Source organism: Xyrauchen texanus, chromosome 22 (assembly GCF_025860055.1).
Source record: "Xyrauchen texanus isolate HMW12.3.18 chromosome 22, RBS_HiC_50CHRs, whole genome shotgun sequence".
Lineage (NCBI taxonomy): Eukaryota > Metazoa > Chordata > Actinopteri > Cypriniformes > Catostomidae > Xyrauchen > Xyrauchen texanus.
In genome coordinates, this window is record NC_068297.1 from 27,499,275 (window position 1) to 27,519,818 (window position 20,544).

The following is a 20,544-nucleotide window of genomic DNA, read 5'->3' on the forward strand; positions in this document are numbered from 1 at the left end:
GAACATTTTTTGACTTACAGACGCTGCCCCGCTTCCCTTTATACCCGTATGTCCGGGGCGGGGCATGCATATTCTTTCTACCAATTTGACATTATCCTTTTCTCAAGTTCAGAGGTACGTTTGGCGTCCCAAGAAGACCCCTTGTGTCACTTCATTCGACACAACGTCGAGTGAGTGACAGAAGGGGAAACTTAAATTGTTTCTTAAAATGTAATCTTTGTGTCCAGTTGATTTTATAAATTGTGGAAAAACATTTATTAAATTAGTATTGACATTAAAAATTGCATGTTGTTTAACCATCAAGTAAAAGGTATTAAATACTTTCCTTGCACCTTGAATACATGCGAATGTACACAACTTAATTATTAATTTCATAAAAGTTTTATCAACATATTTTTCGAGGTCAAATATATATATTTTTTATATATTATTTTTGAGTCATGAATATCAAGAAGTTTTCTTAGGGTTATGTCCTTTGACCTGAACAAAATATGCCTTTTCATAAAATTGTCAAAAAATCTGATTTTGTTACAAGCTACACTCCGTCATTTTTTTTGTCAAATTACAACAAAAGGATTACCTGCAAGTTGATTACAACACCTTACAAAACCAAAATTGTATTGTATAACAATAAAATATTATTACAATCTACTAATCATTTAGCCAGCATTTCTTTTTTCCAAGAATTTCAATTTTTAATGAGACTTTTATTTATTTATTTATTTTTACTTTCTTCAGAAAGTTACACCACTTACACATTTTATACTTAAAGAGGGGTATACTAGTAATTTATTTTAGTGAATTGCATTTTTATTAGATTCAGACAAAAATTTGATATCTGATGACGTGTTTTTTTTTTGCATTGCAGATAGCAAGAGGAAAATCACAGAATGTTGTGACTCTGCATTTCACAGTGCGTCCCTACTTCTCACAATACAAGACAAAGCAGACAACTCTCTCAAGGCTAGTCAGGATGGGATTGATGGCACAATCCTAGTAATGGAAGGGGTAGAGGGGGTGGAGCCTTCTTTTAGAGTTACACGTGAGATAACATTGGGAGGAGCCTCAGACAGAGATCACTCCTCTGATGAGCTCAACAGCAAATTTCGTTCCCAGCGCCTACGATCTTCCTCCTCATCTTCTTCCTCATCCTCCTCAGCATACGAGACCCCTGGTCCTGGTGGCTTTGACACGCCAACCCCCACTCCTACTAGCCCTACTCCCGCACCCCTATCTCCCCCATTAATCTGCCTCCCTCTGTCATGCCCCTTTCCTCTGGCCTTACCCTCAGGCACCAGCATGACCCTTCCCAAAGTTCGCACCCCATTAACCCCTCGTGACAGCATTCAACTCGTTAAGAAGCACCACAGTCAGCCACAACCCGGCATCGAGCGCCTCCACCAGATCAATGTCAACATCGATATTGGAAACTGCTCCTCTCCATCTTGCCATAGTCTTTTCCAAGGTTCAGTGCCCACACATGGGCTCGAGGAGACAGACATTAATGAAAGACCTCCAGAGAGCATGGAGGGTGTGGTGGAGGGACCACAGATGGAAGCATTGCCCTCTGATGGAGGCTTATATGACGGGTTGGCCAAGGAACTGGAGATGTTTGATCCAGAAGCTCTAAAACCACCTACTCCACCTCTACACCGATTCCCCTCTTGGGTAAGAAACTTACAAGGCTTGTGTTTTTTTAAACTTATGTGCTAAGGCAAGCATCACTATTACTATTGCTCATGCTTATGGTAGGTGTCAAACTTCGGAGCATATGTCATCCCACACAGCGGCAGTGGCTCAGTTGGTAGAACGGGTCGGCCACTAATCGCAGGGTTGGTGATCCTGGTTCAGTTGCTCCCAATGGCAGGCTAGCACCTTGCATAGCAGCTCTGCCGCCATTGGTGTATGAATGTGTGTGTGAATGGGTGAATGAGTCACAGTGCAAAGCGCTTTGAATACAGTTAAGTTTAAAAAGGCGCTATATAAGTGCAGACCATTTACCATTTTACAGTTAAAGCCAAAAAACGTTGGTTTTCCATGTTCCGCTACATGTCGTACACAGTGCGCGTGACACAATATTTGTCATCAGCACAATACTGTGGACTGTCTGCATGCAGCCTGGTTTTTCTAGACACTCCACGTCAGTGTGTCGTCTGCGCACGCACTGCACTGTATTAACTGTAAAGAGTATTACAAAGCAATCATAGTGTGCATGCGTCGAGTGGAACATTGTGGACACGAGCATACTGTGAAAGGCTTGAGTGCTCGACAGTACACAAGATGTAATGGCACAGGGAAAATAGGAAGAATATGACATGAAGGATTCCTCAAATCATACAGGATTTCTTGAGGAGAGGTGTGCTATTACAGTGTACACTGATCGAAAGACTTACGATTTTTGCATGGTGGATAATAAGGGAACGCAGACACATCTTGCAATGCAAACTCAATTTCACACATAATTTTATTCTGAAATGTGTTAGAGCACAGTTTAAAATCCAAAGCAAGTGCGCATCGAATTCTCACCACTGCCAAAATGGCGCTATAGCGACATTTGTGTGATCCGTCCGCTTCTGCGGTGAGTATCAGAATCAGAATGAGCTTTCTTGCCAAATATGCTTACACATACAAGGAATTTGTTTTGGTGACAGAAGCTTCCGGTGCACAAACAATACAACAACAAGACAGAGATAATAATAAAAATATTTAATAAAAAGAAAAAGTTAATACTGTAGAAAATATAGGTATATATAGAAATACACAATAGGACAAATAAAAAAAAAATATATATATATATATATATATATATATATATACATACATATGTACAAATACAAAAATTATACAGATGCAAGTGAATGTATGGCAGAAGAGGTAGGATGTGTTGGATACATAAAAAATAGACTAAGCTGTGTATTACACATAATTATTGCTCAATGGGGCAGTTTTAACTATTCATGAGATGGATAGCCTGAGGGAATAAAACTGTACCTGTACCTGAAAGTTCAGCTGCTCAGTGCTCTGTAGTGCCTACCAGAAGGCAAGAGTGATTTTTCCAGCCTTTTTCCTCACTCTGGAAGTGTACAGTGATTGAAGGGAGGGCAGGGGGCATTGAATAATCCTCTTAGCAGTCCGAACTACCCTTTGTAGTCTTCTGATGTCTATAGCTGCACCAAACAAAGGACAGACTCAGTGACTGCTGAGTAGAACTGTATCAGCAACGCCTGTGGCAGGTTGAACTTCCTCAACTGACGAAGGAAGTACAACCTCTGCTGGGCCTTTTTCACAATGGGGTCAATGTGGGTCTCCTACTTCAGGTCCTGTGAGATGGTAGAGCCGAGGACCCTGAATAACTCCACTGGTGCAACAGTGCTGTTTAGAATGTGAGCGGGGTCAATGTTGGGGTCTTCCTCCTAAAGTCCACTATCATCTCAACTGTTTTGAGTGTGTTCAGCTCCAGGTTGTTTTGACTGCACCAATGAACCTCTCTTCTGTATACAGTAAAGTCATCTGCAAACTTCAGGAGCTTGACAGAGGGGGTCCTTGGCAGTGCAGTCATTGGTATACAGGGAGAAGAGTAGTGGGGAGAGCACATATCTCTGGGGGTGCACAAGTGCTGATCGTACAGGTGGTGGAAGTGAATTTCCTCTGTCTCACTAGCTGTAGCCTGTCCGTCAGAAAGCTGGTGATCCACTGACAGATAGATGTGGGAACAGAGAGTTGGTGTAATTTAGTCTGGAGTATAGCTGGGATGATGGTGTTGAAGTCCACAAAAAGGATGCTTGCATATGTCCCTAGTTTGTCTAGATGTTGCAGAATATGATGCAATCCCATGTTGTCTGCATCATCCACTGACCTGTTTGCTTGATAAGCAAATTGAAGGGGTCTAGAATGGGTCAAGTTATGAAGCTTATTTTAGCCACTCTGATTTCCTTATTCAATGTGTTCCTGGCCTGATTGTACAAGATTTTATCCCTACTTCAGTAAGCATCCTCTTTGGTCTGACAAAGCTGCTTTGGTCTGAGTTTTGCTGTAATCTATGGTTTGTCATTGGTCCATTTCTTTGTAGTCTTTACTACAGGTTTGGCTGATTTTAGTTTCTGCCTGTAGGTTGGAAGAAGATGAACCAGACCAGAGAACAGAGAGATCAGAGTGTCCCAAAGCTGTTCTAGGGACAGAGCAATATGCATCCTTTATTGTTGTGAAGCTATGATCCAATGTATTTCTGTCTCTGGTGGGGCATGTAATGTGCTGTCTGTATTTTGACAGTTCACAAGTGAGGTTAGCTTTATTAAAATATCCCAGACTAATATTAAGTGAGTACGGGTATTTTTGTTCTATGTTGTTACTTTTTGTTGATTGTTGTTACATCTGTACACCAGCTTTCATTGATGTAAAAGCATGTTCCACCACCTCTCGTTTTCCTCATTAACTCCGTAATGCGATCCACTGTGAACAGCTCAAAGCCCGGCAGATGTAAGACGCTGTCCGTAATGGCTTCACTCAGCCAAGTTACTGTGAAGCACAAGGCAGCAGCGTTTGAAAAGTCCTTGTTTGCATGGGTGAGGAAATGTAGTTCATCTATTGTTTTAGGGAGAGAGCAGAGAGTCGCTAGGTGAATACTCTACAGTGCTGTTCGAAAGCTGCGATGATGGAGCTTGACCAGCTGCGCCTCTGAATATAATGTTCATCAAAATGTCAGAAATAGTTCAAAACCGGTAAAAGATTGTCTGGTATGTGCTGCTGAATGTTCAGCAGTTCATCCCTGGTAAAACCGATTGGAAAAAAATTATTAAACACAGGACAAACAAAAAACAACAAAAGAACTGTAGAGCTCAACATCGACTATCATGGCAGAGCAAGTTTGAACAGACTATTGCTAAGTTAAATTTAAATACTGACTTTAGTAAGTTAAAGTCAGTATTTTTATAGCAACTTACATGAATAATAACACATCCAGTTTAATTGCACTGACGTTTGAAGGTTGCTCTATCACCCCCTTGAGTACTGAGGTATGTTCCTGCAATGTTAACTCAAGAACGCATGTTAAGCATGTTCAACCGGACCGCACGTTTGCAATGTGGTGGCCAGGCACTCAAATTGCATTCAAGTACTTGCAATAGAGTATGTTTAGGCCTTAAAACATTCAAAGATTTAGATGGCAATAGACTCAAGCCATATCTTGGACCTGAGGCTGGATTCATGAAAAATTACTAAAAAACTAAAGAGAGTTCTTAGAGTAAATTATAAGTAGTTTGTATGTTCTTAAGTGCTACACATGAAGGACATTTTTAAGGAGTCTTGATGTGAATACAAAATATTCTTAATTTTTTGATTAAGTAAGAAATTAAGAAGACAATAGTAGATAGTAGTTCTAAAGTAATAGTGGTTATGAATAATTTTATTTTCAAGGATGTTTCGTGAATCATCACCCAGAATATCATAAAGACTTAGCAAACAGCTTAGCAACCACCTAAAATGCTCTTGCAACCACTGAGAATAACATAGCATCCACATAGCAAAAAAATACACAAAAAACGAAAACACATTTGACCTAACTTTTTGCATGCATTTATGTGTGTCTTTCAGGAAAGTCGCATCTACGCAGTAGCTAAATCAGGAATGAGAGTCTCAGAGGCCTGTCTTGGAGCCAAAACTATTGGGAGAGGTCAGTCAACCAACCACAAACTTACACAACTCCATCACTAACCAATGACAACCATTCTGTCACCAACAACTTGCAGGCAGTTATTGCAATCCATTTGCATAGTGCCATATGAACAGGTGTTCTTGGATCTGTCAATTAGAGGTCAGGTCTTGTTTGATGTCACTTCCTCTTACTTAAAGGGAACACACCTGTGCAGGTGCGATCACCATTCATTGAAGCTTTTAAAAGTCTTTTAGAGGAGGTTTGGGCCTCTGAGTAGAAGGTGAGAATGAAAACCCTCCTTTTCAATCAGCCGTGTTGAAAGGAAGAAACCGGTGTGTAATTATCTCGCCCAGAATTCCCCATCTCCACCTCAACTCTACTACAAAAGAATGGAACTGTGCTGTATGCTGCAGTGAGATGTACATTTTACAGTACATAAGGCCTGTTTTTAAATATGATCAAACTATACAAATAAGACTATTTTATAGGGTTCATGACATGCCTCTTTATTATTTTAATATGCTCCTTGAGGTGCACTTACAATATTCAATATTCAATATACAAAAACAGTCATATATTTTAAAGATAATTTTCTGTCAGAACTATCATAAACTCTCAGTTTTGGTGTTGCTTCTACTTTAAGACTTGACAGTAAATGCCTACTGTTATGATCGTCTCTCTGCTCTTGACTGACCGAGCAGGTCTCCTTGCCATCTTACTGCTCAACACTACTGGGTGGGGCTAAAGAAGAAATAAGGTAAAGTAGGCATATGGCACTTTTCCACTTCACGTTAGGGTTCGACTCGACTCTACTCTAATCGCTTTACTTTTCTGAGTTTTTACTTAAAATTTTTCTCCACTGCTGTTTCGTACCGCCTCAACGTGGGTGGGATTATAGGCTGATCATCATAGTTGCGCCACCTCTACTGCCGTGACATCATCTTAAACATGACACAAAACAATAAACAATAACATGACCATTAGCTGTTAGCTACTAGCTCATTGTGCTGGATAAAGCAGTTGTTGCATGGTGATTTTACAAAAGTGTAACAGTTAAATTGGCCTTGTTGTTTTAGAAGCAAGCTTTCCAGTAGCTGGTCAACTAAATAAAGTGAAGCTTTCGAGAGTTAACATAACAAAACGTACCATCCTCCATCGTGGACTGCAACAACACCGTGGCCGAGTTCAGGGCACTTTCCCTCCAATTGCTCGCCTTTCTATTGCCATAGATAGCGTCCATTTGGTGGAACCACTTGCACTTTCTTCTGTTTGAACCACTCTGGCTGTTTGGTCCTTGATGGTTCTGTAGTCACTTAAGTTTATTTTTTTACTTTTCCCAAAACTGTTGGTAGGTCCGGTGGTAGCCATGTACGGCCAACAGTTGAGGCACTTCCTGAAAGTCTTTCTCGTTTCACGTCGTTTCGTTCGTCACTAATGAGAGGAACGTCTGCACCTCGTTTATTGACCACGTCATGTTTATGCTCACAGCCATTTATTTTTACAATTTGAAAGTCGCGTGAACAAATCATACTGCTATCGCTGTAGCTAACTTTAAAACTAGCGGGTCCCGTGTTGCAAATCTAGTGACGCTGGTAGTGACGATTCTCTCTGACCAATCAGTGATCTGCAGGATTTTGACGTCACATTTAGTATCGGCTCGGCTTGCTTGGAACCTCGACCGAGGTGGTACTAAAAAAAGTACCAGGTACCATCCACAGTGGAAAATCCCCAAAAGTCGAGTCGGGTTGAGCTGTACCATGTAGTGGAAAAGCCCCAGTAGATGCATATGTCTGCAGTAGTGAAATAACTTTTTGGCAGCTTGGTTTCAACGAATGTGCTTTGTGCAGTAAGGAGGACGTTTTGAGTTCTGAAACTTTTTTTATATTACAATGACCATATGTCAAAAGATCTAGGAAAATCCTCATGTCATGACCCCTTTAATAAGTTCATCTGAGGTGTTATACTCGCTGCAGGAGTTTGGGGATTGATGGCGTTTATTTGACAGTGAATCCCCTAAATTATGAATCCATGTGTTATAGGTGACATTCTCTAACCTTTCTTTCAAACAATGTTTGGTGTCTCATGGCTCTTAAAAAAGAAACATGGGTGCCAACAGTTTAACCCATCTGGTGTTGGCTACTTTTTTACCAAACTAATATTAGCAGCTGGAGATGGATTATCTTCCAGAAATGTTTAGTAAACTACCCTTGACAGAGGCGCCATGTTTTGTTTTTGCTTTTTAAGCTACTGCTTTTAAACAGTTTGCAGTCTCTGGACCGTAATGTTGTATGGGTTACTGTTAGACCGCCAAAGCAACTAAGTGGAAAGAGACAGACTGTTAGTAATAGTTACTCCTGTAAACAGCCAAACTCTAATGTTCTGAACTGTGTACAGAACAGAATTAAATACTTAGAAGAGAAGTGACAACCGTATATAGCTGCATTGTGTACGAAGCCTTATTGAGCTGTCCCAGTGGTTGTATCTATGTTAAGGTATCTTTGAGGCTTGAATTATTACACATGATCTTATATACCTTCTCTTTCAAGATCAACAAAATGAGCACTTTGAGCAAATTAAATGTACTAAAAAATTATATGGCTGTTAGAGTGGCTTTTTGAAAGGCCTAAACAGGCCTCATTAAATAATTACAGCTTTGTGAAGTTTATATGAGTTGGGCCTGTGTTTCTCCATGTTTGTTTCTCCAGTATCCACCCAACCTCAGCACTCTGCTGTTGGCCCCTTCGCCCACCTCATTTATAAGAACATCAGTGTTCCGGTGTACTCAACACTGAAAGGGGTAAGATTACATAATCAAGACAATTCCTTTTACCAGTCCTTAGGTTATTAATGTCAGACATAGGGTGCTACTCATTTGTGAAATTGCATATTCTCGTTTACTTTCCTTGCTTCCTTTCCTCACTTCCTAACTTCTCCCACTTAGGAAACGAGGAAAGGATGCAAGGAAAGGAAACAAGGATGGAGGACGGATTTGTCCAAGTTCTAGCTCACTCACATGCCTCTTAAAACTGCCGTCTTTGCGCAGCTATATAACCTTGGAGCGGTTGACGTTATGTTGTTGAAACTTTTTAATTGATTAATTGATTAATTTATATTTTCATAATAAAATCAAATTATTCAAGAGTCGCTGTTAAAGTGTGTAACAATTATGATTTATTTAAACCTCAAAGGTGAAACATGAATTTAAACTGTTGTGTTAGATGTGAGGGGGGAGGAGAATGTAAGCATGAGTCAGGTGCTAACCCTAAACCACCCTAACCCCAACTAACCAAAAAGTCTCCCACATAGGATGCCCCTATGCTTCCTCACTCTTCCTCTGTCCTCTGCCCTCGCCGCCTCTTCGCCCTCGTAGGACATTTAAAGAATTGATACTTCCTTCATGATGGCAGAATTTTATCGGTTTCCAAGTCACATGCTTGAGGGTGGAGGAACTAATAAACGAGGATGATACTTTTTATTTCTTTTGGATTACTTATGTATGTTTTGATCAACATATAATTTGAAGTGTCTTATGTACCAACAAAAGGATAAAAAAATATATATATATATATATTTGTCAGTCCCTGTTGTTTGTCAGTTCTCATGTTCCTGTGCTTTCGTAGAAGGCAACTCAGATCAGCAGTGTTCCTCTCCCAGATGATGACTCTGGCTCAGACGACGACAGCAGCTCATTGGCCAGCCTGCACACATCTACAATAGGGCCAGAAAAGAAGGGCAGTACTCCTGGCAGCCCCCGCGCTGTCAAAAGAGGTGAGGACACTTGTCGAATAACCTGCAAAACATCTTCAAAATCTGTACATTTAAAGGGATCGTTCATCCCAAAATGAAAAGTTTAAAATTGTTGAATTTCTTAACAAGTTTGAGAACTACGGAAGAACTTAGAAATGAAGGAATAGTTCAATCAAAAATGTTCAACCCAAAACTTCTCACATGAGTTACTCACCCCATGACGTCTCAAACTTGTATGACTTTCGTTCTTTTGCAGAACACAAATTAAGATATTTTGATGGAGATATGATGTGAATACAGCCATACAATGCAAATCTGTTCTAGAGCCAACAGTTGGACATGTTTGGGTCTTTTGTCCCACAGGCGTGTCCATGTCCTCTATCAGTTCTGAGAGTGACTATGCCATTCCTCCTGATGCGTATTCGCTGGACAGTGACTGCTCTGAGCCTGAGCACAAGGTCCAGCGTACATCGTCTTACTCCTGCGAGAGCATCGGGCCGGTACGTTTCCAAAATCCTTTTCCTCTGGCTCAATTGACCCAACCGTATCTTTGTATTGTCTTTTAATCTACAGTGGCCCCAAAAAGTATTTGTACTCTCAAGTCACACTTAAACATTTATTAATTTCATCTCATTAAAAAAATTCAAAAACAAACCAAGTGGCTTGGAAAGAAGCTAGAGATGCTAGACCCTGTATGAGTGCTAACTTGTGTATTTGAGACATTTTTGGCAATTACTTTTAACCAACTGGTCCCGAAGGTCATTTGTAGTGGATGTACTGTATGTGAAGTCAGTTCCTCTCAAATTCACACAGGTGTTCTAGAAATGTAACAACAGATGTAGGTCATCATCCCATTAACTATGGACATGTTTCAGGAACGTTTGACAACTAGTGTCCGAATACTTTTTCATCTTAATTTGAACACTGTATAAAATTGCTTTAACATTTAAGACAATTTAAGAACATTTAAGAAGTGTTTTATCTTTTAAAATCATTGTGAAATATTTACTTCTGTATCCTTCTTTAAAGGGCACCTATTATGGCATTTAAAATGTTCCTAATATTGTTTTGGGAGTCCCCAACAACAGTTTTACATGCATGCAATGACAAAAAACACTTTTGTTGTCTTATAATATGCATTTATGTTTACCTGATTTGCTCACCGACTCCCAAATGATTCGTTCAACGACTCATTTTTCCAAACCCCTCCTTTGCGTGACGCTAATCTGTGGTGATTGGTCAGATGACCCAGTCAGTTGTGATTGGTATACTCTGTGCAGAGATTGTCGGAAACGGAACGCCCATCACCGCTTTGTAGTAAAAAAATCAAAATCAGAGAAGGAATTTGAGTTGATTTATGTTAGCGATCATAGCCCAAAGTTCGTTGGTAAACACCCAATCAGTTATTGTTTGCGTTAGCCCAACGCATAATCATATTGGTAAAGCACTGCATTACTACAAGTTATTGCTCTATTCTTTATGACAACTCCAATAACATCGACAAACATTTCACATATTTCAAAAAAATTGACATTGGAGACCTAGAAGCTGAGCTGAGCGTAACTTACACAACACACACATATACTTATTAAGCATGCTAAAAAACACATAAAAGCAACAATTATTAATAATACTTACAGGTTGTGATTCGGAGGAGGAAGCTGATCCAAATAAACTTGGTACTGAACCTTCCTTCAGTATCAACCGCTCATGAATCCACACTTGAAAGCATTCATGTTCAGTAAAGCAATCGTCATTAAAATGACGCGAACACAGCACAAGGTTCGGGCTATACTTGTGTGGTATAGTTGTAAATATAAACTCTAGCCACTGATTCTTCACATGCTCGTCCCTGGGCAGTGAAAAAAAGGTCGCTTTTGATATGCACTTCAGAACACAGCGTCTTGTTGTCGACATGATGTTTTCAAGTTTTTCCTGGTGGTTCCCTTTACAGTGAACTTTAATACAGTATATAAAACTTTGCAGGATGTTTTTGTTCACTTAAATCTATGTTACACACTACATGAAAGGTAATTTTCAAAATTCCATAATAGGTGCCCTTTAAAATAAATGTGTTTTTGGGGCCACAATATATATCCAAGACAATCCTGTCTTATATTAAGTTTTAGTTTAGGAGCTGACTTTGGTTAATGTTTAGTTTTGTGTGTGTCTTTCTGTCTAGGACACTCTTGAGAAAGCGGGTTACTTGTTGAAGATGGGCAGTCAGGTGAAGGCATGGAAGAGGCGCTGGTTTATTCTGAGAAATGGAGAGATCTTATATTATAAGTCTCCGGTGAGCATAACTTTCCATGGGACTCTCTGACAGTGCTTGAGAATGTAATACAGTGTGAGGGAAGAAAGTTTAGAGTTACAGGACTGATGATAGCTGCCTTTGTTCTGCTCTCAGAGTGACGTGATCCGGAAACCTCAGGGCCAAATGGAGCTGAACTCCTCTTGTCAGATCACCCGCGGAGAGGGAGCTCAGACATTCCAGGTGAGAGACAAACACAGAAACAGCTTTTAACAAATCTGTCAGCCTGGGGCTTTCTAAACAGCCTGATATGGGTATCAGATGATTTTTGCTTGTGTTTCGAATGGGAGAAGTACTCCCATTATTGGATTTTCAAAGATGTAATAATAATAATGGGGAATTATGTATAATTTCCCCAAAATTGTAATCAGTCTAATCATCACTATTACAGTTTGGTAGGGATTGAATATCATAATCATAAAATGTCCTGTAGAATTTATTCTAGTTCATCTGGACATGTTTTACTATTATCCTGTGTGTATTAGAAAGCACATTCAGATAATTTAACCCATTCAGACCATGCATCCATTCCATTGGACATAACTTTTCTCTTATGGTTTTGTCATTTTTCAGGGGTTAAAGCTCTGTCCATCTTTTGCTAATTTGTGTGTTTGTGTGGTCTAGTTGATAACAGAGAAGAAGACCTTTTACCTGGCTGCTGACTCTCCCAATATCCTAGAGGAATGGATCAGAGTTCTACAGAATGTTCTGAAGGTTCAGGCCAGTGGACCCGTTTCCATGGATAAGGAAGCCAAACCCACAGTGCGAGGCTGGCTAACTAAGGTCAGATTGGCTTTTGTTAAACCCAATTCTTAAATTTTTACTTTTGGTTCCCTCGATCGTGAATATTTACATAATTGTTGGCGCTAATACCCTTAATGTTATTTTGCTAACCGGCATGAATACCAATGAAAGGAACGTTTCTCCTTTTTTTTTTTTTCTTCTGTCAGTTCAAATAACATTTTGGTAGAGCTTTACAATAGTGCTTGGCTTGCTGCTTCTCTTCTGTGATAATGATCAATGGAAAACCAACTGGATGGTACATTGTGCCGCCTATAGTACCAAAGTAAATTTCCTTATCAATCGTTTTGACAAATTCCTCAATGTGAATAATTTTGTGTTTTTCTATTCTCTTTGCTTTGTCCATTTCCCTCTTGTTGTGAATGGGTCTTTACAGTTGCCATGAGCTGACACTTAAAAGTTCCATAATGTATCTAGTCAAAGCTATTTGAATAGTTGATCTACTTCTTGTCCAGCATTTTCTTGCATCTATTTTTATAGCAAGTATAGAAAGTTTAGACAAAGTATGTGTTGTGAGGATTGCTGGGTGAGATTCCTGGATGGCTGGTACCTGCTAGGACAAAGCTGAGGTCACCAGACCTGGAATGTATCTTAAAAGGGGTCCCTGTTAAAGGGATAGTTCTCTCATCATTCAATCACCCTCATGCCATCCCAGATGTGTATGACTTTCTTTCTTCTGTAGAACACAAATTAAGATTATTAGAAGAATATCTCAGCTCTGTAGGTCCACACAATGCAAGTGAATCTTGACCAGAACTCAGAAAGTTCAAAAAGCACAAAGTCAGCATAAAGGTAATCCATAAAACTCTAATGGTTAAATCCATATCTTCTGAAGTGATATGATAGGTGTGGGTGAGAAACAGATCAATATAACTATCAGTCTCCATCTATGACCAGCCCCAACCCAACCAGGTGGCTGAATGTGAAAGTTTAGATTTTCATTAAAAAACAAAAAGGACTTAAATATTGATCTGTTTCTCACCTACATCTATCAGAAGATTTTGATTTAACCACTGGAGTCTTATGGATTACTTTTATGATGCCTTTGTGTCCCTTTTGGACCTTCAAAGTTCTAATCGCCATTCACTTGCATTGTGAGGATCAACAGAGCTGAAATTTTTTTGTTTGTGTTATGCAGAAGAAAGAAAGTCATACACACCTGGGATGGCATGAAAGTGAGTAAATTATGAGAGAATTTTCATTTTTGGGTATACTATCCCTTTAACAGCCTGTGTTGTGTGTGAGTGGGGGAGGTTTTACCACATCAGAGGGGCTTTGATAATATCACCTTTGTGTGTGTGCTTGTGTTTGTGCATTGATTGTCCCCAAAATATTAACACATCTCTAAAATGGTCCCTCCTGACTCACCATATTTTTCTCTTTACTACAGGTGAAACATGGTCATTCAAAGCTTGTGTGGTGTGCTTTGTTTGGGAAAGTGTTCTACTATTACCGTAACCAGGATGACAAGGTAGTTTACTTTCAATTGCTTAAGGGGCCGTTCACACTGAGCATGTTTTTGTGTCCATCTGCGCTGTTTTTCCATTGTTGTTCTATGTAATGTGCTAAACTGACTGGGTTTTTTTCCAAGCTCCTCGTGCAGAGCACTGCATTTTTTGGGTTGAAAATAACTGGAACTTATAAAAATGTGTCTGTTTTATTCGTTGTGCCACATCTAGCTTTTTTTAGTCCATGAAAATGTTCAGTCTGAACAGTTCCGTAAGCAGCACTTAATCTCTCTGAACATTTTGGAAAATATTTGGAAGTTGCTGTAGATTTTTAAATGCTCCTTTTCTTTGTTAAAATATTTACATATAATGCTAATATACAGTATATTGATATGAACTGTGTGTTTGTGGTAGTTCCCACTGGGTCAGCTACGAGTTCGGGAAGCACGGGTGGAAGAAGTGGACAGGTCATGCGACTCTGATGAGGATTATGAAGCAGGTGGGCGGGGCTTCCTCTCTTCTCACTTCACTTTAGTGGTCCATCCCAAAGAGCAAAGCCCTACCTACCTGCTTGTTGGCACCAAACAAGAAAAGGTACCCTTTACACCACAAAACATGAAATTTGGTTAGCATTTACCCAAGCACTACTTTGTTTTTTTGTTCATTACAACAGGTTATGTAAATGGTATGTCTAGAATGATTGTATTTACAAAAACTAAATATGCTGTAATTTTGTTAGTAGTGACAGAGGTAGTAACACTTTATTTGGATGGTAGATAAGTAGATATTTAACTGATTATAAGTGACTATAGCAAGTAAACAGTGTTTCAACAAACATTCAGTAGACTATCAATAGCCTGTATAACAGCAGCAAAATAGCAGCTAATCGACTGACTTGCTATAGCAAGTAAACAGTGTTTCAACAAACATTCAGTAGACCATCAATAGCCTGTATAACAGCAGCAAAATAGCAGCTAATCGACTGACTTGCTATAGCAAGTAAACAGTGTTTCAACAAACATTCAGTAGACTATCAATAGCCTGTATAACAGCAGCAAAATAGCAGCTAATCGACTGACTTGCTATAGCAAGTAAACAATGTTTCAACAAATATTCAGTAGACTATCAATAGCCTGTATAACAGCAGCAAAATAGCAGCTAATCGACTGACTTGCTATAGCAAGTAAACAGTGTTTCAACAAACATTCAGTAGACTATCAATAGCCTGTATAACAGCAGCAAAAAAGCAGTTTATCGACTGACTTGCTATAGTTAGTAAACCGTGTTTCAACAAACATTCAGTAGACTATCAATAGCCTGTATAACAGCAGCAAAATAGCAGCTAATCGACTGACTTGCTATAGCTAGTAAACAGTGTTTTAACAAACATTCAGTAGACTATCAATAGCCTGTATAACAGCAGCAAAAAAGCAGTTTATCGACTGACTTGCTATAGTTAGTAAACCGTGTTTCAACAAACATTCAGTTGACTATCAATAGCCTGTATAACAGCAGCAAAATAGCAGCTAATCGACTGACTTGCTATAGCTAGTAAACAATGTTTCAACAGACATTCAGTAGACTTTCAGTAGCCTGTATATAGATCTCTATTAATGACCTACTTACATTATTGTTGAGAACATCAGTTAATAAAAAGGTCATTAATAAAGATCTATATACAGGCTACTGAAAGTCTACTGAATTTTTGTTGAAACACTGTTTAACTTGCTATAGCAATCCAGTTGATAAGTCACTCACCACACGCCTTTTCTGACACCAACTACAGCTGACACATTGGCTTGACCAGTAGTGTGAGTTTGGGGAGGGACTTTGTGCAACCAATGAAAGATGGGGAGTTTTCTGGAATCTGTTTGAAAACTGATTCTTTTTCCAATTCTGTTCGGTGACACTAGTCGCACAGAAATTACACTGCGCTGGCACTGTGTAAAATTTCATATATTTATATCCAAATTCAATTTCATGCTATCTGTCTTGCAGGACACCTGGTTGTACCACTTGACCGTTGCGATGGGCAGTTGTGCAAGCCTCAGGGTGGGCACAGAGTATGAACATCTGATTGGCAAGCTGCTTGATGTAGACGGAGACCCGGGTGAGAGGTTATTTTGAATACAATAAATTGTAATAACATTAACCTTCCCAATCATAAATAAATGTAATGAAGCCCACCTGCCTACATCGCTCGAAAACCATTTATTAAAGGGTCAAAATTAACTCTAACTAAATCAGACAAATTTGCTGGGAATAAAATGGCCAAATACTTAATGCCCTGTTTGGGCCACTGGAAGGTGCCTGGCTGGAAAGCGTCACTGGAAAGCATGCTGTCAGAGCCAAAGCTTCGGATTTACACCAATTTGCTATGTATCCTGAGAATTTAGAAAATTAATTAATAATTTTTTGGAGGCAAAGCATAGGGTCAGAGACAAATAATAAAATATAATCTGCGTAAAACAAAAGCGCATGCGCCACACCTCCCACCTGTTAGGGCCAGACAGAATACTAAGGGGGAAAGAGGACACCCCAGCCGGGTGCCCCATCCAGAGTAAAGTAATCTGAAATTAATCCATTTGTTTGGACTGCCGCTACCGGGTGTCTATAAAGTAACTTAATCCATCCAATAAAAGTATTCCCGTACCCATATTTTTTCCAAAATCTTAAAAAGATAATCCCATTCTACCACATCAAACCGGAGTCTGATCATTTGACACTGAAAACATGATATCGCTGAATCGCTTGTTATCAGAAGGGCTGTGGCCCCGAATAAACCCCACCTGATCTATATGTATAAGAGGTGTCATAACTTAATCGGTTAGCCAGAATTTTTGACAATATTTTTACATCTAGCTGGATCAGGGAAATTGGACAGAAACTCTTACACTGGCTTGGATCTTTGTCCTTTTTAAGAATCAGACTGATCTTGTGTCATGGTTGGCGGAAGCTTTCCATTCTTTAATGATTCCGTATAAACTTCTAACAAAAGTGGAACCTGTTCTGTAACATAAGATCTAAAAAATTCAGCGGCGAATCCATCTGACCCCGGAACCTTGCCTGTAGGCAAGGCCTTAATTACCTCACCAGGCTCCTCCAATGCTATCTCAGAATCAAGAGAATTTGTTTGCTCAGTCGTCACTTTAGGGAGTTCTAATGATTCTACAAAGTTCCTAATATCTTCATCAGAAGATGAAGACATGGAACTATAAAGATCAAGGTAGAATTCTTTAAAAGCATTATTAATATAATTGGCTGAGGTAAATATTTCACCACCAGCAGATTTCAGTGAGGGAATGGTAGAAAAAGACTCTCTCTGTTTTATATATCTTGCCAAACACTTCCCTGCTTTGTCCCCTGACTCAAAGTATAACTGTCTTTCCCTAAATAGCCATAACTCCACCTTCCGCAACAAAACGGTATTATATCTGTTTTTCAATCGAGTCAATTCTCTTGAGACCATCAGATGACATTCGGCACTTCAGCTCTGCCTCTGCACTTTTAAGATTCTCTCCCAACTCCACGATTCCTCTTCTTTGATTTTTTTGGTGAATGATGCATACTTTATGATCCGACCCCTAATAACCGCCTTAAGTGCCTCCCAAGCCATACCCACAGAGGATACCGAGGACCAGTTGGTTTCCATATAAACATTAATTTCAGCATTTAACATTTGTTGAAATTCAGGATTTTGCAAAAGGTATACATTAAAGTGGCAACTATATGATTTGTTTTTCTCCATATGTGGCAACACCTCTAAACGAAAAGGGCATGATCTGAAACTAAGATGTTTCCAATTGAGCAATCAACAACAGATAAAATGAGGGACTTAGATATAAAAAAGCTATTCTAGAATAAATCTTATGGACTGATGAAAAAAATGTATAGTCCCTACCAGATGGGTTCAAAGTTTCCAAATATCTGTAAGGCCAATATATTTACACATCCTGAGAACCATCAGTGTTGCTCTAGGGGGCTTACACACTTTTGCTCCACTATGATCAAGGACTGAATCCATCAAAAGTCTCCTCCCAATATTATATAATGAGGGGTGTCAGCGGCTTGCAACATCTCTACAAGATCTACAAAAAAAGCCCTGGTCATCAGCGTGAGGTATGTAAAAATCAGCCAAAATCAAACTTTGCTCCTGAATTTCTGCTAAAATAATAATGACTCTTCCTAATTTATCTTTAATCTGTTTGAGACATACACTTATCAATGTTATGACCCCCCTGCTCTAGAGCCAGCACTAAAAAAAACATACCCACCCTACGTATATATATTCCCAAATATATCAGCCTCCTGCAAGGAACATTTGATCATATTTCTTACGTTTAAGAAAATAAATAACCTTCCTTCTTTTAATGGGGTGCCCCAACCCATTCTCATTCTAGGTGGAGAGAGATAATCCACCCATATTAACGCTTGACATATTAGAAAAAATGTATTGTGTGTCAAAAACAAGATTATAAAGACCACATTCCAACATTAGAGGAACAATCAAACCCCAAACCAAACAAACAGAAAAAAAAAAAACTTGCACGACAGCACCAACCGCATCCGCCCCTCTAAACTCAAACAGTCCATGTACGTCTACGAGAGTCCCCACAACAACTTTTCTGTCAGATGTCTCAAGTCCGGTGCTTCTATACAAATATTGTGAGACAGCAAAAAATAGCCTATAAAGCAAACTTCAGCCAATAAGTGTAATAAACACCAAAAACGTGTAGATTCATCCACATAACTGCCCCAAAGTTGTATTCCTCCACAGAACAAGTTCCAGCTGCTAGCGGAACCAGCACAAAAAAAAAAAAGTTAAGTTCTTCGGGTAGTCAAATGAATGTTCAGTAAGCCGACACATTCAGCCGATACATGAGTGCAACAAAAGACCCAATCACTCCAATGTCCATCAAGAGATATTCCACAAAACAAACTCCAGGCCACAGGAGGCATAAGCACCAAACACTTGCAGATTCATCCTCAAGCTGTCCTGAAGAAATTATTTTACACAAATAAACTCCATCCACTAGGCGGAACCAGCACAAAAAGTAACAAAGATGGCATTCAGCTTCCTCGGGCAGTCGAGTGTATGTTCAGTGAGTCAGGTCCACTAGGCAGCAACATGAAAATCACCAAATGGCTTACTCACTCCAATGTCTTTATGAAAGACAATGCTTGCTGTGGGCATACAAATTCTCTACAGCCGTCCTTAGTGTCGTAACATCAGTGCAAAAGCAACCTTCCGTTGATGTAAGAGATTCTTGCATTCCTTGAATCGATCACATTTCTCTCTTTTCGAATTCGCAAAGTCTGGGAACAAGAAAATGCTGTGGTTCTTCCAAGAAAGCTTTTCTTTACTCCTTGCCTTGCGTAACTTGAGATCTTTATCGGATGATCTCAGAAATTTGGCCAGAATTGATCAGTTCCTGTCTCCCTCAGTGGAGCTCCGAGCCAGGACTCTGTGAGCTCACTCGATTTCCAGCTTATGGCCTGCAATGTCGAGCAGACTTGGGAAGAGCATGTCTAGGAATTGTACCCTATCTCAGCCTTCCTCATGCTCAGGAATTCCAACAATTCAGATGTTGTTCCATTGATTACGATCCTCCAGTTTTCCCCAAACGTGCTGCAAGTCAGCTAATTCCCTCTCTAATGACTCCAGATAATCGATCCATTTTTAGATGTCCCCAATTCTGGCAACCAACTCAGTGAATTTCGTCTCCATGGAAGTGATCAATCGACGTATTACAGGCAGATCCTCCAAGTCTGCAATGACCTTCGCCAGCATTGCAGACATACTGGACAGCTGATTCTAAATTTATCCCACCGCACAGACCAAACTGAGTCCCTGGTCTGCGGCCCTGTCTGGGGTATTAGCTTGAGCACGTAAGTGTCTTTTAATATCTCCAGAGCTCGAGGATTTTTAATTATTTGGCATATTGTCCTACAAGAACAATTAAGAATCAGGGTGTATCGAATCTCACCGGTTTATGACATAAAAAGTAATAAAAACTAGCACTGTGCAGAGTTCGCCGTTCACACGTCTGAACCTCACATGACGTCACTCGACTCTCCTGAGAGGTTACTTTAATGTTTAGTGTCAAGTCACATGACATACTGGATATATTTACAGTTATATGGTTTTTAATCAAAACTGACAGATTGAGTGATACCATCTAGACCCCAGACACTGTTTACGACTAGCCCTGATGGCAGCTGTTGTGTAATTAGATTCCTCCGGTATAATTTTATTATTATTATTATTATTATTATTATTATTATTATTATTATTCTCCTTGATCCCCAATATCTCAAAAAGTCACTGGTCAAACATTTTCTAAATTGGCACACCAAGAATGGCCCACATTTGCCCTTAGGGGGCACCTCAAGCCATGCCCAAATGTCCTATTTTCAAAGTGATGGCATTTCCACCCCATTAATTCAATTCTTCTGAAACTTAATGTGCATACCTCATTTCTAATTGGGAAGAAAAAAGCCTCAAGGATCCATAAGGTCCGGCATGATGGATTTTCCAGTACACTGAAAATATTTTGTTTAGGATTCAGACAGAAAGACATGTTTTT

General features: G+C 39.5%; 1 protein-coding gene across 1 annotated transcript in view; it reads left to right on the plus strand.

The window, feature by feature from the left end:
• Window positions 1–20,544, plus strand: part of LOC127662505 (pleckstrin homology domain-containing family H member 1) — a 78,290-nt gene that overhangs the window by 33,176 nt on the left and 24,570 nt on the right. Inside the window, exons 8-18 of the mRNA XM_052153706.1 lie at window positions 869–1,668; window positions 5,590–5,668; window positions 8,356–8,447; window positions 9,271–9,418; window positions 9,761–9,897; window positions 11,580–11,690; window positions 11,805–11,891; window positions 12,333–12,491; window positions 13,900–13,980; window positions 14,372–14,551; window positions 15,956–16,067. Coding sequence (XP_052009666.1) covers window positions 869–1,668; window positions 5,590–5,668; window positions 8,356–8,447; window positions 9,271–9,418; window positions 9,761–9,897; window positions 11,580–11,690; window positions 11,805–11,891; window positions 12,333–12,491; window positions 13,900–13,980; window positions 14,372–14,551; window positions 15,956–16,067 — 1,986 coding nt within the window. The remainder of the gene's footprint in view (window positions 1–868; window positions 1,669–5,589; window positions 5,669–8,355; window positions 8,448–9,270; window positions 9,419–9,760; window positions 9,898–11,579; window positions 11,691–11,804; window positions 11,892–12,332; window positions 12,492–13,899; window positions 13,981–14,371; window positions 14,552–15,955; window positions 16,068–20,544) is intronic.